At 37.8% G+C, this 23,241-nt stretch overlaps 1 protein-coding gene across 1 annotated transcript in view; it reads left to right on the top strand.

Annotated features, from left to right (window-relative positions):
* The window catches only part of IDO2 (indoleamine 2,3-dioxygenase 2), a 90,527-nt gene extending 73,873 nt beyond the window's left edge, over nucleotides 1–16,654 (top strand). The window contains exons 8-10 of the mRNA XM_006859988.1: nucleotides 2,989–3,040; nucleotides 12,452–12,600; nucleotides 16,299–16,654. Of these exons, the coding sequence (XP_006860050.1) occupies nucleotides 2,989–3,040; nucleotides 12,452–12,600; nucleotides 16,299–16,654 (557 nt within the window). The remainder of the gene's footprint in view (nucleotides 1–2,988; nucleotides 3,041–12,451; nucleotides 12,601–16,298) is intronic.
* Nucleotides 16,655–23,241: the final 6,587 nt, after the last annotated feature.

The following is a 23,241-nucleotide window of genomic DNA, read 5'->3' as shown; positions in this document are numbered from 1 at the left end:
GAGTATAGGTCAAGTTCATCAAATTGTAGCAGTTTGCCATCATTTCCTTTATCAAAAATTGTTTGTGTTTTTTGTCTTATCTTCCTCTAGTAGAGTTCTGATTATCAAGCCATTGAGACTAGATCAAATGGGTACTACCTGCAAGTTTGAGCATTCATGTGTGTCTCTCCTCACTTCATATCAGCTGGATGCTTTATTCTCAGTTCTAGCCATGGGCTCAAGTGTCCCCAGGTCTCACAACACTTTGCTCTAACCAGCCCTTCTTCTTCTCTCTCTCATCTCCAGGTCAATTGGAATCTATGGAACATGGTTAAACTCAGCCCATTTCTTCATTATTGCCTTTCCCCCTCTTCCGTTCACCAGTAGACCAATGTGGTCATCCTCAAGCTTACATGCCTACTCATGAATTTCAGTCTTAGAGGGGGGTTTGTCCTGAAGGAACTTGATTGCTAGCCTTGATGGCTTCCTGGAGAACAGCTTGTTTATTCTTATAGTAGCCAATTATACTGCCATTTTTTATTTGGATTTTTCCATGATCTTTCCTTGAGGATGTATCTTCTGTCACTCTAGTTGTTCCAGGATGGTCTGCTTGTCCTTTGTAATGGGAATATCCCACCTCAGAAGGTTCTGGACGGGGCTCAGGATTCCACCTAAGGTCCTATACACTGCAAAGGCTCCGCAAGAGGCCTAATTCACTGAGCAAGTTGTAGACCCCCTTTTAGGTATCCCAATCAAGGTATATCTTTTGTTTGTTCTTTTTTAATTTCTTTTAAGAATATTTTATAATTTCCCACCTAAGGGTAAACATGGAATACTGGTAAGCGCTGTGGGTTAATGCACTGGACTCCAAAGTATCTTTGAACTGCAAAGTTGGCTGTTCAAGCTCACCAGTTGCTCCTTGGAAAGCTTACACAGGGTTGCTGTGGGTCAGAACCAACTCGATGGCACTTAACAACAGCAACAAAAAGAGTCCTTACATTTTTAATTCTGTTGTATATGATATTTTATTTGACTACATCCTAGCCGTTCATTGCTGGTTTATAAAAATGAAATTGATACTTGAATATTAGTCTTGCATTCTGCACCTTGCTAAACATCTGTATTAAGTTAAACAATTATGTGTGGATTATCTGTGTTTTCTATATAGAAACCATGTCATATGAAAGTTTCTTCATTTACAATACTTACAACTTTTCTTTCTTCTTTTTTTTTTTTTTTTTTTTTTACTATACTGGATATGAACTCCAAAACAATATTGAATAGAAGTACTATTGTTTGTTTTGTTCCATATTTTAATGGGGTTATGTTAATATTTCACCTGTAAGTATACATACTTTAGGACTTCTGCAGATTCCCTTTATTTATTAAGACTGTTCTATCCTATTCTGAATTTACAAAAGTTTTTTTTTTTTTGATCATAAATGAATGTTGAGTTTTATAATTTTATTTTCATATCTTGAAATTCTCATTTTTTTTTTCTACTTACACCTCTCATGTTGGTTAAAACATTAAAGTGTTGCCAGTTATTGAAGCTTCAATATGAACCTATAAAGAATATTTTGCAATTGCTGTAAGAACAAATCACCAAATGGGAAAGGCCTAGAGAAAACCTAGCACATTGTCACAAAACAACAGACACTGGAGTAACACTCGGGATCATTAAGAAACCCTGATGCTGAATGAAAAATGAGTCACTTGGGCCCATAGGCTTCAGAGAAAATGAGGAGGAGAAAGAAAAGAAGGAAGACCAGAAACTAAGTGTGATGTCTGAAAATGAAAATGATCATATGGAGATGGCATTGTATGTTGTTGCTGTTGTTGATAAGTGCAGTGCTGTTGTTGACTATGATTCTGACTCACAGTCACTCTGTATTAGGTTTCTGAATAGTGTCTACTTTGTGGTTAGCAGCCCAGTCCTTATGCTATAACATCATTGTTATTGTTGTTGTTAAGTGATGTTGAGCCAGTTCTGACCCTGTATAAGGTTTCTGAGGAACAGCTGGTGAACTTGAATGGCTGACTTTGTGGTTTAAAATGAACATAGGCCTCATTAAAAAGACATTTCTTTTTCATTAAGAAGCAAAGGGACATAGACAGGAATATAGCTAATAAGAATACATACCAGATAAAAGAAACTTTAGGGGTCCCATTTATGATGAGGAGTCCTGGTGTGGCACTGTAGGTTAATGTTCTTTCTGGATTGAAAAGTTGGATTTAACTGAAAAGACATTATTTCAAGCTCACCAGATGCTCCTCAAAAACCCTATACAGGGCCCCTATGGGTCGGAACAACTTTGACAACATTTAACAACAAATTATATGAAGAAGAAAGAACAACCTTAAAAAAATCTAATCAAAAGAAATTTAGTACAAATGAGCAGGCATGTTTCTCTGCAAATAAGTTAGAAACTAGTAGTACCAATTATCCCCAAGAATTGACATAGATTAATAAAACAAAAAATAGAATGCAGTAGTGCAGCTAAACATACAGCTAAGTAAACCTATCTCTGATCGATATGGAAGACTCTGGCCATCTGGCCAAAGAACATACCTTTACCCCTTGTGGACTAAACAGAACATCACTTGAGCATGGATAGATTTGGTTTCTCTCTCTTGTAAAAGTCTCAGAAGAAGTGAAGCTTTTTCTCCTTTCCATTTTCCACATTTTCTCAGATATCATGTCTGTTAAAAATATTACATTTTTTAAAAGATGACCTTGATCTCTTTTGTTATTGTTGTTAAGTACAGAAGAGGGATGTTCCACAAGTAGAAAAGGGCAGCATATTGAATAGTTTAAAAGTTCTGACAGCACCAATGAGGGCGACTACAGGAGAGAACATTCCAGCACCTTTTTGCTGTTGCTTTTATTCCAGGTCTCTTTGCAGATCAGATAGAGAAGGCAGCCCCAGGAAAGCAGCAGGACCTACACATGTAACCAATTTCTTTTTGTGCTTGCAGTAAAGTTCACATTTTTGATTGTTCCTCCAGATTATGTAGATCCAGACATATTTTATGCAGTCATCCGGATCTTTCTCTCTGGGTAAGTATAGTTCATTTGCTTTCCTGCATGGGGCCTCTGTAATATTTTCCAAACCTATGAGAGAAGGAAAAGAAATTTCCTAGAGTAAGAAATATACCAAGTAAAGTTTGCTAGCAGAATAATCACATGCATGCACTCTTGGATGAAAGAAGTAGGCTACCATCTGCATGACAAATGACATTGAGGATTGATATTTAAATCCAGAGTGATTGTCCGGAGGCCATCATCTTGGGCCCATTTGTACTCACTTTTCCTAGAACCTCAACTTGATTACACAGAAAAAGAAAAGAAAACAGAAAGCCCAAGGTACCACCCATAAAGCTTGATGCCTAAGCAATTGAGTTATAGGAGTAGACAATAGCATGAAAGCTCTTCTAATACTCCTAGAAGAGCTAGTCCATACCAGTTTTTCATATTTACAGACAGTCTCTTTTGTTGTCATGTGGCCCGAAATTTCTCCAGATAGAAAACTCTACTTTTAGATATATTTATTCTTTTAAATACAGTAGACATTTCTATCCTGACAGATTACTTTCCTATTTATTAACTGAGGAAAAAAAAAAAAAAGGTTTTTTTGTTTTTCTAATGGTGAAAACTGAAACATCTGGGTGGTGTATCTATTAGGTGAAAATTGCATAATATATAGCACCTGGTGTGCCATTTTGATAATTAGAAGATGCCTGAAGTTGTATCTAGCCCTGGTGGGGTGCTCTGGGTTAATATGCTGGACTGCAAGGTTGTTTGAATCACAAGGTTGGCGGGTCAAGCTCACCAGCGGCTCCTTGGAAACCCTATGCAAAGTGACTATGAGTTGGAACCAATTTGATGGCTATTACCAACAAAAAAGTTACTCTGGACATAACAAAAGACATACCAAATTCTGGAATCTATAAGTGCCATTATTCTGTTAGTGCAAGAAGGAAGTAAAAATGTATACTAAGTATTTTTTCTGGTTGCATAGGTTTGGAATATGTAACACTGTAAAGAAGAGGCCTAACCTAGTGATAATCCTCATTATAGGGGAAAATATTAAGGAAATTTTTTGAGATAGGGGCCTGAAATGAATTTGGAAATGTGGCTCAAGCTTTAGGCTTGCCATATAGACACAAACATCTCTTCATTTACAAAACCTTTTCTAAAGACTTCAAGTTTAAGTTATTTGTCTTAACTTTCTAATGTTGCCACAACAGAAATACCACAGATAGATAGTTTTAACAAAAAGCTTTATTCTCTCACGGTATAGGTGACTAGAAGTGTGAGTTCCAATTTCTGCCTCTAGGGAGAGGTTTTCTCTGTTGGCTTCAGGGAGCAGCTCCTTGTCCCTTCAAAGTCTGATTCCTGTTTCTTCAAGATCTTTCTGTATTTAGGCATATGTATCCCCTTTTCACTGCTAGGCTTGCTTGTTTAACATCTTTAATATGTAAAAAATAGAGTGACTGAAGATTTACTGTACTCTGATGCTGTCTCATTAACATAATAAAGGCCGACTACTCCCAAATAAGATTATTACCATAGGCATGGAGATTAGAATTTACTGCATATATTTGGGGGACATAAATCAATTCATAACAGTATCGCATAGACCTCTTCCTGTTCTCAATATTCTTTGCCTATCAGCCTCAAGAAGAAGATCTGACAATAGAATATCTAACAACAAAAATTAAGCAAGCATGCCATTGCAAAATAGACAATTGAGGGGGAGAGAAAGGAATAGCCAGAAATATCACCATAGAAAGCTTGTAAGTCCATCGTCTGCCTATAACTGATTGGAAAACCTAAAATGGGGCTACAACATGCCCAGTGAAGGAGGCTTCCTGCAGAGCCTCTGCATTACATTAGACCATAGGTGGAATCCTGAACCTCATCCAGAATCTTCTGAGGTAGGAAATTTCCACTTTAAAGGACAACCAGACCAGGCTGGAGCAGCGAGAAGAACAGAAGATATTTCTTGAAAGAAAGACTGACAGAAAAAATACAAAACCAATAACAGCAGTCCAACTGACTACTACAAGAAAAAACAAGTTGCCTGCCCAGAAGACAGCAAGGCAAGCAGTCGGATTCCCTCAGGGCAAACCCCCTTCCAAGACTAAGACTTAATGGGAATACACGAGCAGACACGTGCTCTGACTGGTGACCACGTTGGTCACCAATAAGGGGAAGTGAGGGAAAACAGCAACGAAGCAATAAAGTGAGGGAAAACAGCAATACACTCCTGTGAACCCGTGTGGAGACCTGGTTGGCCAGCAGTGTAGCAAGACCTGGGGACTCTTGAATCCAAAGTCAGTGACATAGCCACAGAAGACTAGAGTGGAGAGTGAAACATCCAGCTGATAAGAAGAGAGGGCATATGTACAAGAATACCCACACTTGCAGAAAATACCCACTTGACCTGGCTTCTATGACTAGATGATCAGAGCTCAACTAGAAGAAGAAAGAAGAGGAAAAAAAGAGTAATCTGATACAATTTGATGAATTTGACCTACACCTAAGGGTGCAGTAGCTCAAAAGAGGGAACAAATCTTTACAGCAAGGATCATTCCCAACCCCTCAATACACAGGGTAGATAAGGATGGGCAACTTGGACATTGGCTACCCAAACAGGTGGGGGGAGGGGCTACAAAAGCAAGAAGTGACTGGCTTACAAGCTTTCAAGAGGGAGCCTAGTTCCAGAGGGCGTGGAGGAAGGTAGAATCTCTACTGAGTAGTATCCAATGTGTCTGGGCGGGACTGATGAAAGGAGATGGGGATAGTACTCATGTGGTTCAATAGGGAATAATTACTATCAGGACTGATTGTGAGGAAATGTAAAGGTAAACGTTTTGTAGCAAAAGGAGGGCAGTGGTTGACCTTGCAGTCTAGGAGTGGAGGTCCCTGGGACCATCAAGGGAGAATAGCAGAGTGCGGGACCCTACCCAGAGAAACAATGATGCCAGAGATAGAGGCAGAGACAATGACGTGGAGAGATGGAGTGGCTGGGAACTCTAGACCCAGAGAGGGAGAGGGGCTGTGTGCTGACGACCAGGGAGCAAGCTTGCAGGGTATACCCTTTGGTTGGTTGATGATGCATGGAGGGGATTGTAACCATGGCAATGTAACAATATACGATAGGATGAATATAAAGCTAATGTCCTCCCATGTAAACTATCACATAATTCATAATAAAACAGTTTAAAAAAATTAAGCAAGACATGTAGATATGTTTTGATAGAATTAGACAAGATATGAAGAAAGTACTTTTTCTTATTTGTTTGGGCTACCATATAGCAAGCTTATATTAACTACTGAAATAGATTGGTATTTAGGAATTAACTGAATCCAGGATAATCTCTTCGTGTTTTATCTTGATCTCTAAGTCTGTGTTAGTTTTCTATTGTTGTATAAAAAATTGTCACAAATTTAGCAGCCTAAACAACACAAATTTATGGTCTTACAATTCTTTAGGTCAGAAATCCAGGCAAAATCATCTGTGTTCTCTGTTTAGGGTCCCACAACGGTGAATTCAGTGTGTCGGTTGTTATCTGAAGAATCTAGGGAAGAATCTCTTTCCACTTTCACCCAAGTTATTGGCATAATTCAGTTCTTTGTGGGTACAAAATGGAAAGTCTCTCTTTCATTGTTGGATATCAGACAGAAGTCATTCTTAACTTCTGGAGTTTTCCTGGGCTCTTTGTCATGTGTCCCATTTACGGTGCTTCAAATGCTTCTAATGAATTTCTTCAAATCCTCCATTTGGACCTTGACAAAGAAAGCTCTCTGCTTTTAAAAGTCTCATATGATTAGATATAATCCACAGGCATACCTCAAAAATATTGTGGATTTAGGACCAGATCACTACAATAAAATAAATATTGAAATAAAGTAAGTCACACATTTCCTCCCCCCCAGTGCATACAAAAGCTATGTTTACATTACACTGTATTCTACTAAGAGTGCAACCATATTATGAAAATGTTTGAAATGTGAGAATTACCAAAATGTGAAACAGAAACACAAAGTGAGTACAGGCTGTTGAAAAATGGTACAGAATTAAAAAAAAAAAAAAAAAAAAAATCACGGTATCTCTGAAGCACAGTAAAGCAAAGCTCAATTAAAGAAGGTGTGCCTGAAATTACATATGGTCACCTGTGTAATCTAAGATTAATTCCTCTCTTAGGGTAAACTGATTAGTAACATTAATTATATCTGATACGTTCCTTCTGCCTAGAACATATCATATCCCTGGTAATCATATCTCGTGTATATTAGTATCTTAAGGATTTGAGTGGGATGCCTTGAAAGTAGGGGAGAGTTTTAGATTTTTACCCCACAACATCCTCTGGGGAATAAATAAATTCTACTTCTTCATTAAATCAAAGGCATCTGATAAGGACCAATTGCATATTCTGAAATTTTCAGAATTAGAAGGAACTCTGAAAATTAAATATTTAAGCACTTGGCTGCTAACCAAAAGATTGGTGGTTCCAACCTACCCAGTAAGTCTGGGGACATAGAGAAAACACCTAGAGATCTGTCCTAACAGGTTGTTGTTGTTGTTATGTGCCATGGAGTCGGTTCCAACTCATAGAGACCCTGTACAGGGTTTCTGAGGCTGTAAATCTTTACGGGAGCAGAAAGCCTCATCTTTCTCACGCAGAACAGCTGGTAGTTTGTAACTGCCGACCTTGTGGTTCGCAGTCCGATTCGTAACCACTTACACCCTAGTATATTTTATGTAGGAATTCTATTCTGTCCCATGGGGTCACTATGAGTCAGATTGACTTAACAGCACCTAATAAAAAACAAGTGGGTGCTAGAGGATGATTGTTTTATTAAAATAAGTTCTGGATCAAAGAAACATTTAATCTGGAGTCTAAATAAATGCCTCTCCTATTGCTGATCCTCAAAACTATTTCCCACAGTTAGGCTAAGCTTGAAGTATTTATAATACTTAAGTGTTATCATTGTTGTTGTTAGGCTGACTCATAGCAACCCTATTCACAACAGAAGGAAATGCTGCCCAGTCCTGGGCCAGCCTCACAGTCATTGCTACATTTGAACCCAATGATGCTGCCACTGTACCAATCCCATCTTGGGGGTCTTCCTCTTTTTCTTCAACCCTCCACTTTATCAAGCATGATATCTTTCTCCAATAACTGGTCTCTCCTGACAATATGTCCAAAGTATGAGAGACAAAGTCTGGCCATCCTGGCTTTCAAGGAGCACTCTGGCTGTACTTCTTCCAACATAGATCTGTTTGTTCTTTTGGCAGTCCATGGTACTTTCAATATTCTCCTCCAACACCATAACTCAAATGCACCAGTTCTTCTATGATCTTCCTTATTCACTGTTGAACTTTCACATGCATATTATTGTTGTTAAGTGCTATCAAGTCAATTTCAACAACCCTATGTAGGGTTTCCAGGGAGTGCCTGGTAAGTTTGAACTCACAAATGTGGTAAGTTTGAACCATTAAGTTCAAACTGACCTTTCAGTACAGTGGTTAGAATTCCCAATAAGAATGTCTTGAAACATCTAACTCCTCTCTTCTTCTCTTGACGTGTCCTATGTTCTATCTACAATTTTGTTTTATCTATGTATTTTTTAAATACTTTGGCTTAGCAGAGTTGAGAGATTCCACCTGTAGATGAATCATATTCTCTTCAGTTCCTACTCACATTAAATTTGTATAAATTGAGGGAAGTTAGCCCTATGGAAAAATGTTAGTTCATATATTTCTTTTGCTGCTTAAATTTGCCATTTTCTTGGGGTTGCTTGAAAAATATTTTGCAAAAGCACTGCTGTAGAATATGCACTGGACCACAAGGTCAATTTGAATCACAAGGTCAATGGTTCAAACTCACCAGCTGCTCCTCAGAACCCCTATACAATATCGATATGAGTTGATGGCACTTAATAACAACAAACAATGGCAACATAAATATTTGAAAGGGGAAATTGTTTCTTTCTTTCACAAACAGTGGCCTGGGCCTGAAAGTACATGGGAACAATCCTCAGATAGCTCAAAGAAACCCAATTTTCCTTTCTCAAATGTATCTTATGATAGTTGGAGAATATAGGTTTTGAAAATGAATAGCCTTCTTTAGTCTTTTTGTACTTTCCATTTGGTGTTCTCTCCTCCTTAGGTTGAGGAACTGAGTGGATACTGATTGATGTTGCTTAGGTCATTTAAGACATCTGATGATTCTCTTCAGCTGGCTAGATCCTTTCAAGAAATGACACTTGGGTCTACATGTTATGGATATATAATGAAGACTTCTAGAATATCATTTATTAAGTTAGCCATCAGATATTTAGTGTTTATCATATGCCAGACACAGTTCTAGATGTTGAGAAGTAAAATTAACTCTGTTCTTTTGGACCTTACATCTTATAATGGAAACAATGAATTAATGAAAAAGTTAATATAATAATACAATGTATGGTACACCAGGAAACAATATAGCGATGGTGGTTGTGTTCTGTTGACTCAGTCGCAACTCATAGTGACCCTGTATAGGATTTCTGAGGCTATAAATCTTTATGGTAACAGAAAGCCTCATCTGTTTTCCATTGGAGCTGCTAGTAGATTCAAGCTGCTGAACTCATGGTTAGCAGCCCAATTTGTAACCCACTATGTTTCCACGACTCCTTAAAAAGCAACATTGTTGTTGTTAAGTGCAGTCAAGTCAGTTCCGACCCATAGTGAACCTCTATAGGGTTTCTGAGGAGTGTCTGGTGAGCTTGAACCTCTGACTTTGTGGTTCAAACCAAACTTACAGTCCAACATATGAACCCACAACACACACCATGTAAAGTGGAATACAGGGGATATTAGGAAATGTTGGACCTGGTGACAGAAGTTTCTTATTTATTTTAATCTAGGGATGATGCCATACTACTAAAATGAGTTCTGAGCATACACCTAAGAAAGTGAAGGAGTGAACCACTCAAATACCTATTCCAAGCAAAAGGAATAGTGATTACAGTGACCCTGAGGCGGAGCAAGTTTGTTATAGTGGGACAGCTGCAAAGAGGCCAGCAGGACTGGCATGGAGTGAGAGATACAAGATTAGCACAAATTAATAGCTGGGGACTAGATCATGCAGAACTTTTTTGCTTCTTCTCTAAGTGACATGAACAATGTTGGCGAGTTTCGATAAGCGGTATGATGCGATCTGCCTTAAGACCCAAATCGTTACTGCCTAAAATAAAGCTCTCTTTCCTAACAGCTACCTAATGCAGCCTGATGTGATCTAACCAATGAAATCTTTCCTTTGCTCCTCCTGTTTATTTCTTCAGCATTGTTTTCTGTCCTCATCTCTTTCCAGAGTGATAGTGACCCAATTGCAAAGGCCACTCTGTTGTGTAACCTGGGAAAACCATAGAACAGTAAACTGAAAACAGCTCAAAAAGAATGCAATCCAGTCTCTTATAGAATTTCCTACCTCAGGAAGGTATTTGACAAAGGTCATGCATAACAAGTAGAACAGTCTGTCTACTGTTTTTGTAAGTGTGTGTGTGGTGGCATTTTCCTTCTGTTGAGCAAACTGGCTTTTAGAATTAATTACAGGAAGAAGGTGAAACATCAGTGTAAGCCTTGTTCCGAGGATTAAGAGAAAAATATTATTTTCCTTTGTAATATAAATTCTTGTTGTGAAGTTTTTAAGAAAACGAAAACAGAGAATTACAGGCTTAGGGTTCAAGTTCTGGTTCCTCCATTCTTTAGCTATGTGACCCTAGAGACTTAGCTGCACTGAGTCTTCATTTCTTTTTCTATAAAATGGAATTGAAAGCGATATGCTGATCTAGTCACAAGAGGTCAAATGCAAAATAAATGTGAAGGTCCTATATAAAGTATAAAGCATTTAAGTACAAATGTAGCATGTTCTTGTTGACATTATTATTATCACATAGTAGTTGTTGTTGTTAAGTGCTGTCGAGTCAGTTCCGAATCACAGTAACCCTTATGGGGTTTCTGAGGAGTGGCTGGTGAGCTTGAACTGCCAACCTTGTGATTCAAACTGACTTTGCAGGCCAGCGCATTAACCCCTATCACCACACTAGGACTTCATATCACACAGTAGAGTCCCCACATATGCTCTGTAATTGTTTAAGACTCTAAAAAGTCAAACAAGGAGATAAGAGTAAAGTGTGAGGAGGAAGAGGCAGATTAAGACAAAAGAATGAAGGATGGAATTGTTATGCCCAGAATTCAGGGTCCCCAAAGACCACCCAGGAGCCGTGTACCGATGCAAATACATAAGGGTTGTTTAATCAAGCTCGAGCCAGGTCTCTAACCTTATCCGACATTTCGGAATAGGGAAAGAGCCCCGAATTCATTGTCTGCAGGGTTTTTATAGAATTTTCAAACAGCTCAGGTTTCTCAGCTTTACAATCTTTGGATTGGTTAACAATTGGCAAACTATGAGATGTTACAGTTTAATTGGTCAGGACTGGTGGTCTTTGTTCTTAGGCTAGGGTAAAGGAAAACATCTGGCCTCTGGCCTTGAGCTGCCTGGCTATTTATGCATATATCATATTCTTGGAGCTAGAGTACGTGTTCAGGCTAATGTACAGAATGGAGATTGACCTTGCCTCTGGAGGGAACTAATAACTGAGGCCTTGTCTATTTAAAATGCTTTCCTGAGCCTGACTAGAGTTTAGTCAAGCAGTTTCTAGGTAGGCAAAATCAGTTTGGTCCTTACAGAATCAGTGATAAATTAGAGAGGAGAGGAGATCATTTAATATGAGTATGAGCCCCAGTCCCAGTCCTTCAACGTGACCTGATTTTACCTCTGTCACCCTGCAGGGCTATAGCGTATTCTCTTGTTGCCATCAATGTTATCTACCCTTATTATTTGTATCTACTATTAATAATATGGAATCCTGTTGTGGCACTGTAGAATCAGCACTTGACTACAAACCACAAGGTCGGCAGTTCAAAATCCACTAGTTGCTCCTTGGAAACCCTGTAGAGGGTCACTATGAGTCAGAACCGACTCGACAGCACTTAACAACAACAACAACAACAACAATTAACAAAGACTTCAGTGGTCATTTCCACAAAGTCTGATATTCAGAATTGATAAGACGTAATGGGACAGTTATTCATGTTGATCAGGACTGATAGTTATTTTTAACTAAATTTCTCCAACAAATATGTCATGTCATCACTGGCAAAGAGTCCTCTCTAAATAACCTTGACTTCCCTGGAAGAATTCTTTAAACAAGCAAGAGTAGGGCTGTATTATATGGCCAGTCATGAAATTGCTATCAAGATGATTTACGTGAACACAGCCTACAAAGATATCTAGTCCCTTGTTCTAAAGTTGCCACCAAAATAATGTTCACATTCCTAATCATTCTCTGTTTGCTTTTCAGAAAATGCACTAACTTGTAGTACTTTCTACTTCTTCCTCACTTTTGCATTAGATGGAAAGATAATTCAGCAATGCCTGCGGGGCTGATATATGAAGGAGTCTCTAAAGAGCCCCTGAAATATTCGGGAGGGAGTGCTGCTCAGAGCACTGTGCTTCATGCCTTTGATGAATTCTTAGGCATTTGCCACAGTAAGGAAAGTGGTAAGTCAGACATGTTTCTTTTTCCTTTTGTTTTTATAGGGAGAAAAAGCTGAGCTATATCTACCAACTGATACAACTAAGTTTAAATTAATTGTTAAATTAATTTGCTAGATAATAACCTGTTCATCTGCCCAATGTTATTATGTCAAATGAATTGATATCAGATCCAAACAAGTGCTGGAATTTCATTTTCAAATCTTATATCATTGCTTTATGAGTAGAATTAAAAAAAAAAAAAAGTATTGCTATAAAATAATGAACACTTTGTTAAACTAAAATAGCAAAATGTGTGAGTATTGCTTCTTGACATATCTTCTATTTAGGTATATACACCTCTAAAGACAGTATTTTCATTTCTCTCATCTTTCCCTGAAGAATTCTGCACTCTTCAATTTACACCATGTCAAAATGTCAATTTTGACATCCTTGAGGAACTATGAGTTCCTTTTAAATATTTTTTGAGTTTGGGAGCAAAAAGGAGTCTGAAGGGGCAAGATTAAAGCTGTAGGATGGATTGGGTAACATTTCTCAATGAAATTCTTATAGGACATACATTTGAAGAATGAGCAGATGCATTGGAGTGATGAACAAAAATTCAGCTGTGCAACTTTGCTAGTCTTTTTTATCACCAGTGTGGGTTTCCTTTGTCTTAGAATATCTTCATAATAAGCCAATGTTAGTATCCTGTTTCTTTGAAAAAAATCTATCAAGATTACCTGTTCAGAATTGCAAAAAAGCAGTCCGCTAACCTTCTGAGCTGACCTCTCAAACTTGAATTTAATTGGTCCAGCAGATCCCCTTTGAAGCCATTGTTTTAATTGGACTTTGCTCTCTGCATTTTCTTGTTAAATCCATGACTCATGCTCAGCTACAATTCATTTCACGGAATCATCTTCATTAAATCCAATCTTTCTTAAAATGCTAATGAAAGATTTCTTTTTGAGAGAGTTGATCTCCATTCAGTGCTTTTTGCACCCATCAAGCAGAAAGTTTGCTGAAGGCAAAGTTCACTTAAAGTCAAAATTGCTGTGTCATGTTAAATTCCAACTTTATTAGCTGTCACATCAATGGGAATTCTAGTCTTCTTCTGAAATTTAGCCACAGTTTCTTCATTTGTTTGAGTTTATTGTCTTCCTCCTCTTTTCTTATCTTTGAAATCTTCGGCCTCACTTAAAACACTTGATGAATTGAAAAGCTATTTTTTTCAGTGGGCCAGCTTTGCTACCAATATGTTGAAAAGCTTCAATTATTTGGAACAATGTCCACTTGAATTTTGTTTAAAACTTGATACTGGCTCTGTCCTCAAAATTGCTATTATCCATAGCACAAATCACAAGCAGTTCAAAACTACCAGCTGTTCCGCAGGAGAAAGGTGAGGTTTTCTGCTCCTATAAAGAGTTACAGCTTTGGAAACCCTGTACAGGGTCGCTATGAGTCAGAACCGACTCCACAGCACATAACAATAACATAACACAAAAAATACCATTTAAAAATGATTTTAAGACACCTTTGGCACTGTGGGATAAGGCATGGACCTCAAGATAAGTTTAAAACACAAGGTCAGCGGTTCAAATTCACCAGCCTCTCCTCAGAAACACTGTATGGGGTTGCTATGAGTTGGAACCAATCTGATGGCGCTCCTCAGAAACCCTATACATGGTCGTTATGGATCTGAATGAACTCAATGCCACTTCACAACAACAACAATAACAACAATGAAACTAGATTTGGAATTCTGAAAAATTAGGAAAAGCCTTGCACTGCTAACTACAAAATCTCCAGTTGCTCCTCTGAACCCTTATATTGGATTGCTGTGGGTCAGAACCAACTCAATGGCACTTAGCAATAAAGACAAATGAGACTAATAGTTCCCATGTGCCATTTTAGGATAAGCCCTGGACTGCTAACTTCAAGATCAATGGTTCAAAACCACCAGGCACTCCTTGAAACCCCTATTGTTGTTGTTGTTAAGTGCCGTTGAGTCAATTCCCACCCATAGCGACCCTGTGTAGGGTTTCTTAGAAGTAGCTGGTGAGCTTGAACCGCTGACCTTGCAGTTCAAAAGGCTTTGCAGTCTGGCGCGGTAACCCACAGCACCACACCAACCCCTAAAGAGGGTCACTGTGTGTCAGAACTGACTCGATAGATAGCACTTAATAGCAATGACACAAGCGTATTACTGAGAAAATTTGTCTGTAGCCGTCTGCCAATCACAGAAACTTGTTTAAACAGGTTTTGTTTGAAATAAACTTTTCTATGAATTTACTGGAACCCTGGTAGAAATACTTTTTGACTTATCCACGTATTTGTAGTTCTTCACTGTGATCTTGATTTGATCCTCAAGTAGTAGCTTCCTTTATATAAGGTAGGGGAGACATCTGGAATTTGAAGGTTATGGCATTATGTTGATGAGTCTGGAATCAGCTGGTGTTCTGTATGAGTTGCTCCACTAAAGTTCTTCCCAATAAAGCCGTGCAACTTTCAGCCAAATCAAGCTGTAACAGAAGAGAGATCTATTTTACTGGAAACTTGAAATTGTTCATTTCCTTACCTGCCAGTGCTGAGCCAAGTGTTTGACAGCTGCAGAAAGACACTTCGTGCTAGAATTTTTAAGTTGAACTCTAATCTTAAAAAGACTAAAACTTGGCTTTGTAGAGTCCACAATGATTCATGGAATTTTACACTTGGTAAAGTCAATGCTTTATTTACCGTGCATAATATTAACACATAATAGATTTCTTATAAATATTTATTGATTTGATTTTTTTAAAAACTTAACTTATTAAGACAATTACTAAAATAGTTGTTTAATCTTTACTTTATTTAGTCTTACAAATTCAGTAATTTTCCTTTTAATAACCACACTTTCCAAATCGAACTGCTTGGGAAACAGGATTCACCAGAGTATTTAACTGACCAGTTTAAGTGATTCTCATGGAGAAGTGAGTGTACCTGATTCTGTGTGCAAAATCAAATAAAATCAATCAGAATTTCTGAAGAAATAAAATTGCCTCTGAACAAATCATTTTTTGATTATGCCTTCTATTTGCAGAAATTCTTTATTAGTGTCTGTTGCTGTTGTTAAATGCCATCAAGTTGCTTCCAACTGATAGCAATCTTGTATAGAGTTTCTCAGGAGCAGCTGGTAAGTTTGAACCGCTGACCTTGTGGTTCAAACTGACCTTGTGGTCTAGTGTTTATCCTATGGCACCACAGGGGAATTCCTTATAGTGTCTAGGAAGGTACTTTGTTCACATTTGGTGTGTGATAAATATGTATGGATTCATCAATAGATCTAGTTTCAACTCAGTTATCTGAGATGTGATCGCTTTTTTTTTTTTTTTTGTCTTCCTCTTCTCTTGTGAACACTCAAATATGTGTATTTGAGCATTTGAACTCTACAAGCTAACCATGGAGTCCTGGTGTGGGGCTGTAGGATAAGCACTGGACTACAAGGTCATTTGAATTTCAAGGTTGATGGTCCAAACGCGCTAGTCTTTCCTCGTAAACCCAAATCAGGGTCACTATGATTCAGAAATGACTCAACAGCACTAAAACATGAGCAACAATCCAAGCCCAATATGATAGAGTGGACACTTAGGACAGCAGTGACAGTTTCTGAGGCACTGGAAATGCAGGCAGGACTTTCCTATACTTTCATTTGGAGCTATGATAATGTTATGAATTGTTTCTTTCAGGTGACTTTCTGCACCGAATGAGGGACTACATGCCTCCATGCCATAAGGCCTTCATAGAAGAAATTCACTCTGCTCCTTCACTGAGAGAATACACCTTGTCCTCTAGAAATTGCCAACTTCTTACAGCCTACAACCAGTGTATAGAAGCCCTGGCTGAGCTGCGCAGCTATCATATCAATATGGTGACCAAATACCTCATCACAGCTGCAGCTAAGGCAAAGGTCAGGAAGCTGAGTCATCTCCCAGAGCCACCTCAGGTTTTAGAAGAGAGAGGCACAGGTGGAACTGCAGTTCTGAGCTTCCTGAAAAGTGTCAGGGATAAGACTTTAGAGTCAATTCTCCATCAAACTGACTAAGAGACTGCCTTTTCCCCCAGAAATGCAGAAAGGAAGGTTTCCCTTACTCTCTTCCCCAGTGGAGGACAAGTAACTGGAAGGATGAATGTCAGGATTCTGCCTAATACAACCTTAAAAGGATCTCAGCATTATTCTTGTTTCTATTCTATAGAGTGTCATATTGACCTTTGTTGAGAGCTGTATGTGTACAAACAGACAAATTTACACCACCCAAAACTTCCCTTCTCTGATTCACCACTACTTAATAGTGAACAACATTATACATGTCCTCATTTAGAACCCCACAGAGGAATGTGTATGCCCTATTCTGTTTTCAAAGTAATAATGAGATCAATCAAAATTTCAAAGGGAAATAAAATTACCTTTGGACACATCATCTTGTTGATTCCTTAAGAAAAAAAAAGCCAGATGAAATATTTGAGCTTTTAAAAACTCATGAAGTTTCTGCTGAGTACAGGTTTGCCTTTCTTAGGAGTTCTGGGATGACACAAATGGTTAATGCAGTGGACTGGTAACCAAAAGGTTGGAGGTTTGATTCTATCCAGAGGCATCTCAGGAAAAGTCCTGGTGAGCCACTTCCCAAAATTCAACTATTGAAAACCCTATGGAGCAAAGTTCTATGTTGAACATATTATATTAGGTGGCCATGAGTCAAAATTGGCTTGACAGCAACTAGTTTGGTGTGGTTTGGTTTGGTTTACTATCTTTGTGGCAGAATGTTAGAAATGCTTGAATAGAGGTGTAGAGGGAAGAAGAGGAAGTTTCCAATATGAAAATGAATAGTTAATGGTATGGGGATAGATGAGATCTTTCCATCTGGTGTTTAACTTTGAAAATTCTATTCTGTTTGCATTATTTTTAGATTGATTTTCTCTACATATATTAGAGATTTGTATTTGTAAAATGAATTAATTGACCCTTTGGGAGGAGATGAACAAAAAATTTACACTACAAAAGTATAATGAGAATAAATTTTAAATCTACATGCTAAGTGAGAGAGATGGTTAGAGTTTTGTGTCAACCTTATCTGGGCCAGGATTCTCAAGAGCAAAGATTCAGTAATTCTCTTTGATGAGATCATAAAATAATGTACTCACCTCCATGATAAGGTCTAATATAATGTAGTCACATACATCTTGGGACCTGCTACAAGCAGTCAATCAATTGAAGGGAGGTTTCTTCAGGGGATGTGGTGGTAACATCTTTCACTTAACAAAATTCTAGACTCCTATCAACTTTCAGGCTCATGGTATCAAATAATGAACCATCTTCCTCCTCTTTTAAACACTTAAAGTACTTTGGAGTGAGCTAGAAGACTCATGTTCCCAAGGGCCTAGTCTGGGAAGGATGAGGTATGCATACCAGGGTCAAGTTTCTCCTTCTTAGAGACACTCTCCTTCCTTCTCCTCCTCATCTTACTCAAAGAAAAATATTTTTCTAGTCTGGGTGAACCAAGTCTTCTCTCTATTGTTAAGCCAAAGGCTTAGCTCAAAAGACTTTTTAGCTCTGATGATTCAAAAAAACCTCTCTTGCATTTGAAACATCTATTTTGAAACTCACAAAGTAAGGATGAAAATTTTTATTTTGCTTTATCTAACTTTCTTGCCTTAGGATAAATAAGCTCAGTTCTTTCTTACTGCCTGGGCTGGCTGTCTGCCATGGTCCAAATAAATGGATCAAGTGCAGGGTATTTGGATAGAAGCATGTTGGTTAATAATTGAAAATATTATCCATTCTCATTATCATTCTCAGGTGATAAGAATATGAACTTTAGAATAAGGCCTAGATTTTGTTTGAATTCTGACTATGCCATTGTTTTAAATAATACAGCCTTGGCCAATTTATGAATGTGACTAATCCTCATCTTCCTATTTCTTGGGAAATGGGAATGGTATCATTTTTCCCCTATGTAGATATAAATATCAGAAAGAGTTTCTGGCACAGAGAAAAAGTTCAATGTAAGTTTATTTGGTTGTGAGGTGAGGCTGTGAGCATTCTGTACTCCTCTGGCTTCCTGGGTTCACATGATCTGCATAGCAACAAAATGAGTCACTATCCTTCAGTACTTCAGGATGCTAGTGGTGGAAAGTGACAAAATTATGACCTTAAAGATAGTAAAACCCATGTTTTAATTTTCCAGCTGTTTTATGACAAAAAATTATTTAATCTTTCAGGATCACAGTTTACTCCTTAAAAAAAAACAACATTTAGTAATTACTATGTGGAGCTAATAAATAAATAAAATAACTGAATGTTTGCTATTATGCTGTGATTTCCATGTGTGTGTTCTTGTATTGTAGATAGAACCATGTCTAAAAATCAGAAGCTAAAAAGGAAGCTACAACTAGTGTCTATCTGAGAAGAAAATAAGTAGCAAGACACGAAAACAAGCCAACAAAATGAGACTGAGCCTGAATTTCTTGTGAAATGCTTTAGGCTATGATGAGGGTCCTTGACAGAGAACAAAGGATGCTATTGTTCATTCCAGGAACAAATGAGCCACTGAAAATGACAGCAATAACAAAGCATCATCTTAAATGGCTTACTTTAAAAAAAAAATTGTAAATTGACTATTGTTTTACAGAGCAGATCATCAGTTTTACATTCAAAAAAATGTTACATTTCATTTCATCTCAAAGATTGCAATTCCCTCAAAGTAACATCACTTTCTTGACTTCTTGCCTGATATTCCTGTTTCCATTTCACCTTCTTTCCCCATCTTTTCAAATTTTGTCCTAAGGTAAGTTCTGTCCTCTTGATCTCAAATGATTTATCTTAAACAGTTAACCATTCTGTGGTGAATATATCTCACTTATGTTGTTGCCCCCTCCCACCCTATATATCTATTTATTGCTTGGCTGGAAATTGAATCACAAGGATGAGTTCAGTTCCCAACCTGAAAGGTTTTGGGGTTCCTCCAGTCTCTTCTGACCTATAAGCCTGATCTTTTTTATGATTTTTTTTTTCTACATTTTCGCCTACTCTGTCCAAATTCTCCTAATGTGATCCCTTTCAAAGCTCAACTGGGTTGCTTTCAATTTATCCAAATTCACAGAGATTAACATAGGTGGTGGTAACGTACTGTGGAGTCCAGTCCGACTTATGGTGACCCTGCAAGGCTGTAAATCTTTATGGGAGCAGAAAGACTAATCTTTCTCCTGAGGAACCACTGGTAGTTTTGAAATGCTGACCTTGAGGTTAGTAGCCTAACTTGTAACCACTACACTACTGAAGCTCCTTGAGATTAACAGAGAGCAGGTTTTTAGTAAGTATTGGGCAAATGCAAAACTAGATAGAGTAAATGGGGTAGGAAGAAAATTTACAAACTTGAGTCAAGCTTTCAGAATATGTTTTGTGTGTTTGTTACTATCCAGCCTGATACACAGGATGAAGTAAATGTAAATAACAGTCTTTATTTTCTTTTTAATGAACTATAGGTCTAAAGATTCTTCAGAAAGATTCTCTTAAAGATCCTAGCTTATATATGCTCTCTTGGGAAAGTGGGTTCTATTTTCATTTTATGGGACAGTGGTGAAAATAAAACTTCTAGTACAGAACAGAATACATTTTTCTCAAGGTTTCTAGGGACAAAGAATATGCATATTAATGATTGAAATAGGAGTCCCTGAGTGATGTAAACTTCTAGCATTCAACTACTATCAAAAGGTTGATGGTTCAAGCCCATCCAGAGGTATCTCAGGAGAAAAGCCTGGTTTTGAAAACCCTGTGGATGACTTCTACTCGGACACTCAAGGATTGCTATGAATTAGAAGAAAAACCAACTGTTGCTGTTTTTTAGGTAGACATAATTTGTTATTATGCTTGCATGATGCTTATAGAATAGCTATACTAATTCAAGCTTGAAGAAATGGCAAAAGTGTTTAGAAACAAAAGGATTTAGAATTTTTTCTAAACTTAGGTTTGAATCTCATTTCTGTTCAGCCATTTATTCACAATATAAACTTAGAAACATATTATCTCTAAGTCATATTTATAACTAAGGATAGTAATAACCTACCTTGCAGTGGTTGTGTGCAAACAAACCTAGCATTTATGTGTTGTATAGCAGAACCCTAGCAAATGATAGTACTATAATGATGCTGTATGATCCTTGAAGGATACCTTGATTTGGACAATAAAACAAGTTGTGGTCTCCCACCTTTAAGTTCTGAGAAGAATGCAAAGAAGACCCAAAAGGCATGAAAACAGGAAATGCTGCAAAAAACATTTTTGGGGCGAAGGAGGAGATTACGTGTATGTATGTTGGTGTAATAAGCAGAAAGAGCCTGCCATGGGTGGAGGAAAATGCATATTTTCTTCCAATTTTAAGGAGTTTCCTCTTAGATTATAGTACAGAGATAGTCCTAAAATTAGATAGGATAGATATTACTTATATGATAATTTTGAAGACTCATCAAATTTATGCTTATATAGATGTCTCCCTCATTTAAGATTTCTGCATTGGAGTCTGGTTGAAGAGAACTGGTAATCAGAATAAGTTATCCTGGTACCTGATTAGTGTAAAGTCCTCACACTCTCTACTTGAAATAGAGTACCACTTTTTGATAATGGTTGTTGTTGTTAGGTACTATCAAGTATGTTCTGACTCATAGCAACAGAACCAAATTCTGTGTGGACCTGCACCATCTCACAGTTGTTGCTATGTTTGAACCCATAGTTGTAGTCATTGCAGCATCTCGCTGAAGATAGTCCTCTTTTTCACTGACCTTCCACTTTACAAAGCATGATGCCCTTTTCCACGGACTCAGAAGAGGTAAAGAATGATGTAAGTTGTAGTTATTCTATAAAAGATGCTAGGAAGGGGTATGGGAGTGGAATGGATAGAAGCCTCTGAAAGAGAAACTAGGAATGCAATCCCAGACAAACCTGGGGTAGTTTACAACGCAAGACTTTATCTGCTAGGTGATCCTCGTGAAATGAAACCATTGTGTCTCTCAATAATTTTTTTGTTTGATATTTTGTTGTGAATTGAGTGAAGTTTTATAAGCAAGACCATTCGTTTTACAGTTAATAAATTACATACTTTATTTCATCTCAGTGACTGCAATCTCCTCCATTAAACAACCATTATCCCACTTCCTCTCTGTGGTTCCTATTACATTCTTTCTTTTTTTAACCTTTTGTTGTAAATTGAGTGAAGGTTCACTGACAAGATCATCAGCTTTACATTTAACAAATCACACATTTGTTTCATGTAGATTACAATCCCTTCATGCAACAAAAGATATCCTTCTTCATCTCCAGTGTTCCTATTTGTATTCTATCCACCTTCACATCCCTTTTCAACTTTGTCCTTAGGAAAATGTTGCCCTTTACATTCTTTTCTTTATTAAAAAGCTTTTATTGTGTATTGAGTAAGTGAAGGCTTACAGGACAGATTATCAGTTTTACATTCAGCAAATCATTGTAATGATTACAATCCTCTCCATGCCCCTTAGCCAACAGTATTTAACTCTATTATATTACTTTTTTTCTCTTTTTTTGATGTACACAAACCACATTGAAAAAATATATTCATTTAAATGTTCAAAGGGCACAGTTTGAAAGCTAGCATCCTGCCCTTAGGCGCACTGCTTTCTCAGTTCATGTTGCTCTGTGTCTCTATGCCATCATCTCTGCCACTATCTCTGTTGTGGCCAATTTTCTGGTTAGGATCTTTCAATCCTCTCATGTTCTTCCCTCTTGATTGTTCTAGATATCTTTGTTCCTAAAATAGCAAATTAAACGTTCTCCACTTTTAGTTGCAACTCTTTTACAGCTGTGACAATTGCTATTAGACCTGATAACAATTGCTCACAATTGAATCATAAAATCCTATCCCCCTCATCAACACACATCTGGACAAGAGGAGACCTATTCAGTAGGATTTCTGTCTTACCACCCATCTTTCTGATACTGTGAATCCTCATGAAAGCTTGTAAGCCAGCCACTTCATTGCATTATAGTGCCCCAATTGTGATAACTGAAGTCTAAGTTGCCCATCCCTATCAACCCAGTGTACTAGGGAGACAGGTTTGATTCTTAATATGAAGAATTATTCCCTATTCAGTTGGAATTTTGGGCAGCTTTATCCATAGCAAAAGTCCAGTTGATCAGGTTGTAGCAATTAATGCTTGCTCCCTGTATTATCTTCTTTATCTTCCTCTGGTTGAATTCTGTTTGGCAAGCCATCCAAGCTAGGTCAAATGGGTACTATCTGCAAGTTTGGGAGTTCTCACATGCCTCACTCCTAACTGCTTCTTTCTTAACTCTAGCCCTCAGAGGCTAAGTCATTGTCCTTGGGCTCGGGAGTCCACACATCCTCCTGAACTTCTTTCTCTCATCTCTAGGTCATCAGGCATTTATGGAATATGGCCAATCTCAGCCCATGTCTTTTTTGTTGCATTTCCCCTTCAGTCACAAGTTGACAAGAACAGTAGCCAGCGAGCATACAAGACTGTCCATGTGTTCCACCAACCTTCCCATCCCTTCTGTTTTGATCCATAGTGACTCTGTATAAAGTTTTCAAGGAGTGGCTGGTAAGTGAACTGCCAACCTTGCAGTTTAAATCAATTTTGCAGTCCAGT

This window comes from Chrysochloris asiatica, unplaced genomic scaffold, assembly GCF_000296735.1.
Source record: "Chrysochloris asiatica unplaced genomic scaffold, ChrAsi1.0 scaffold00035, whole genome shotgun sequence".
NCBI lineage: Eukaryota > Metazoa > Chordata > Mammalia > Afrosoricida > Chrysochloridae > Chrysochloris > Chrysochloris asiatica.
Note: the sequence above shows the minus strand (reverse complement) of the source record. Positions and strands in the feature narration are given on the sequence as shown.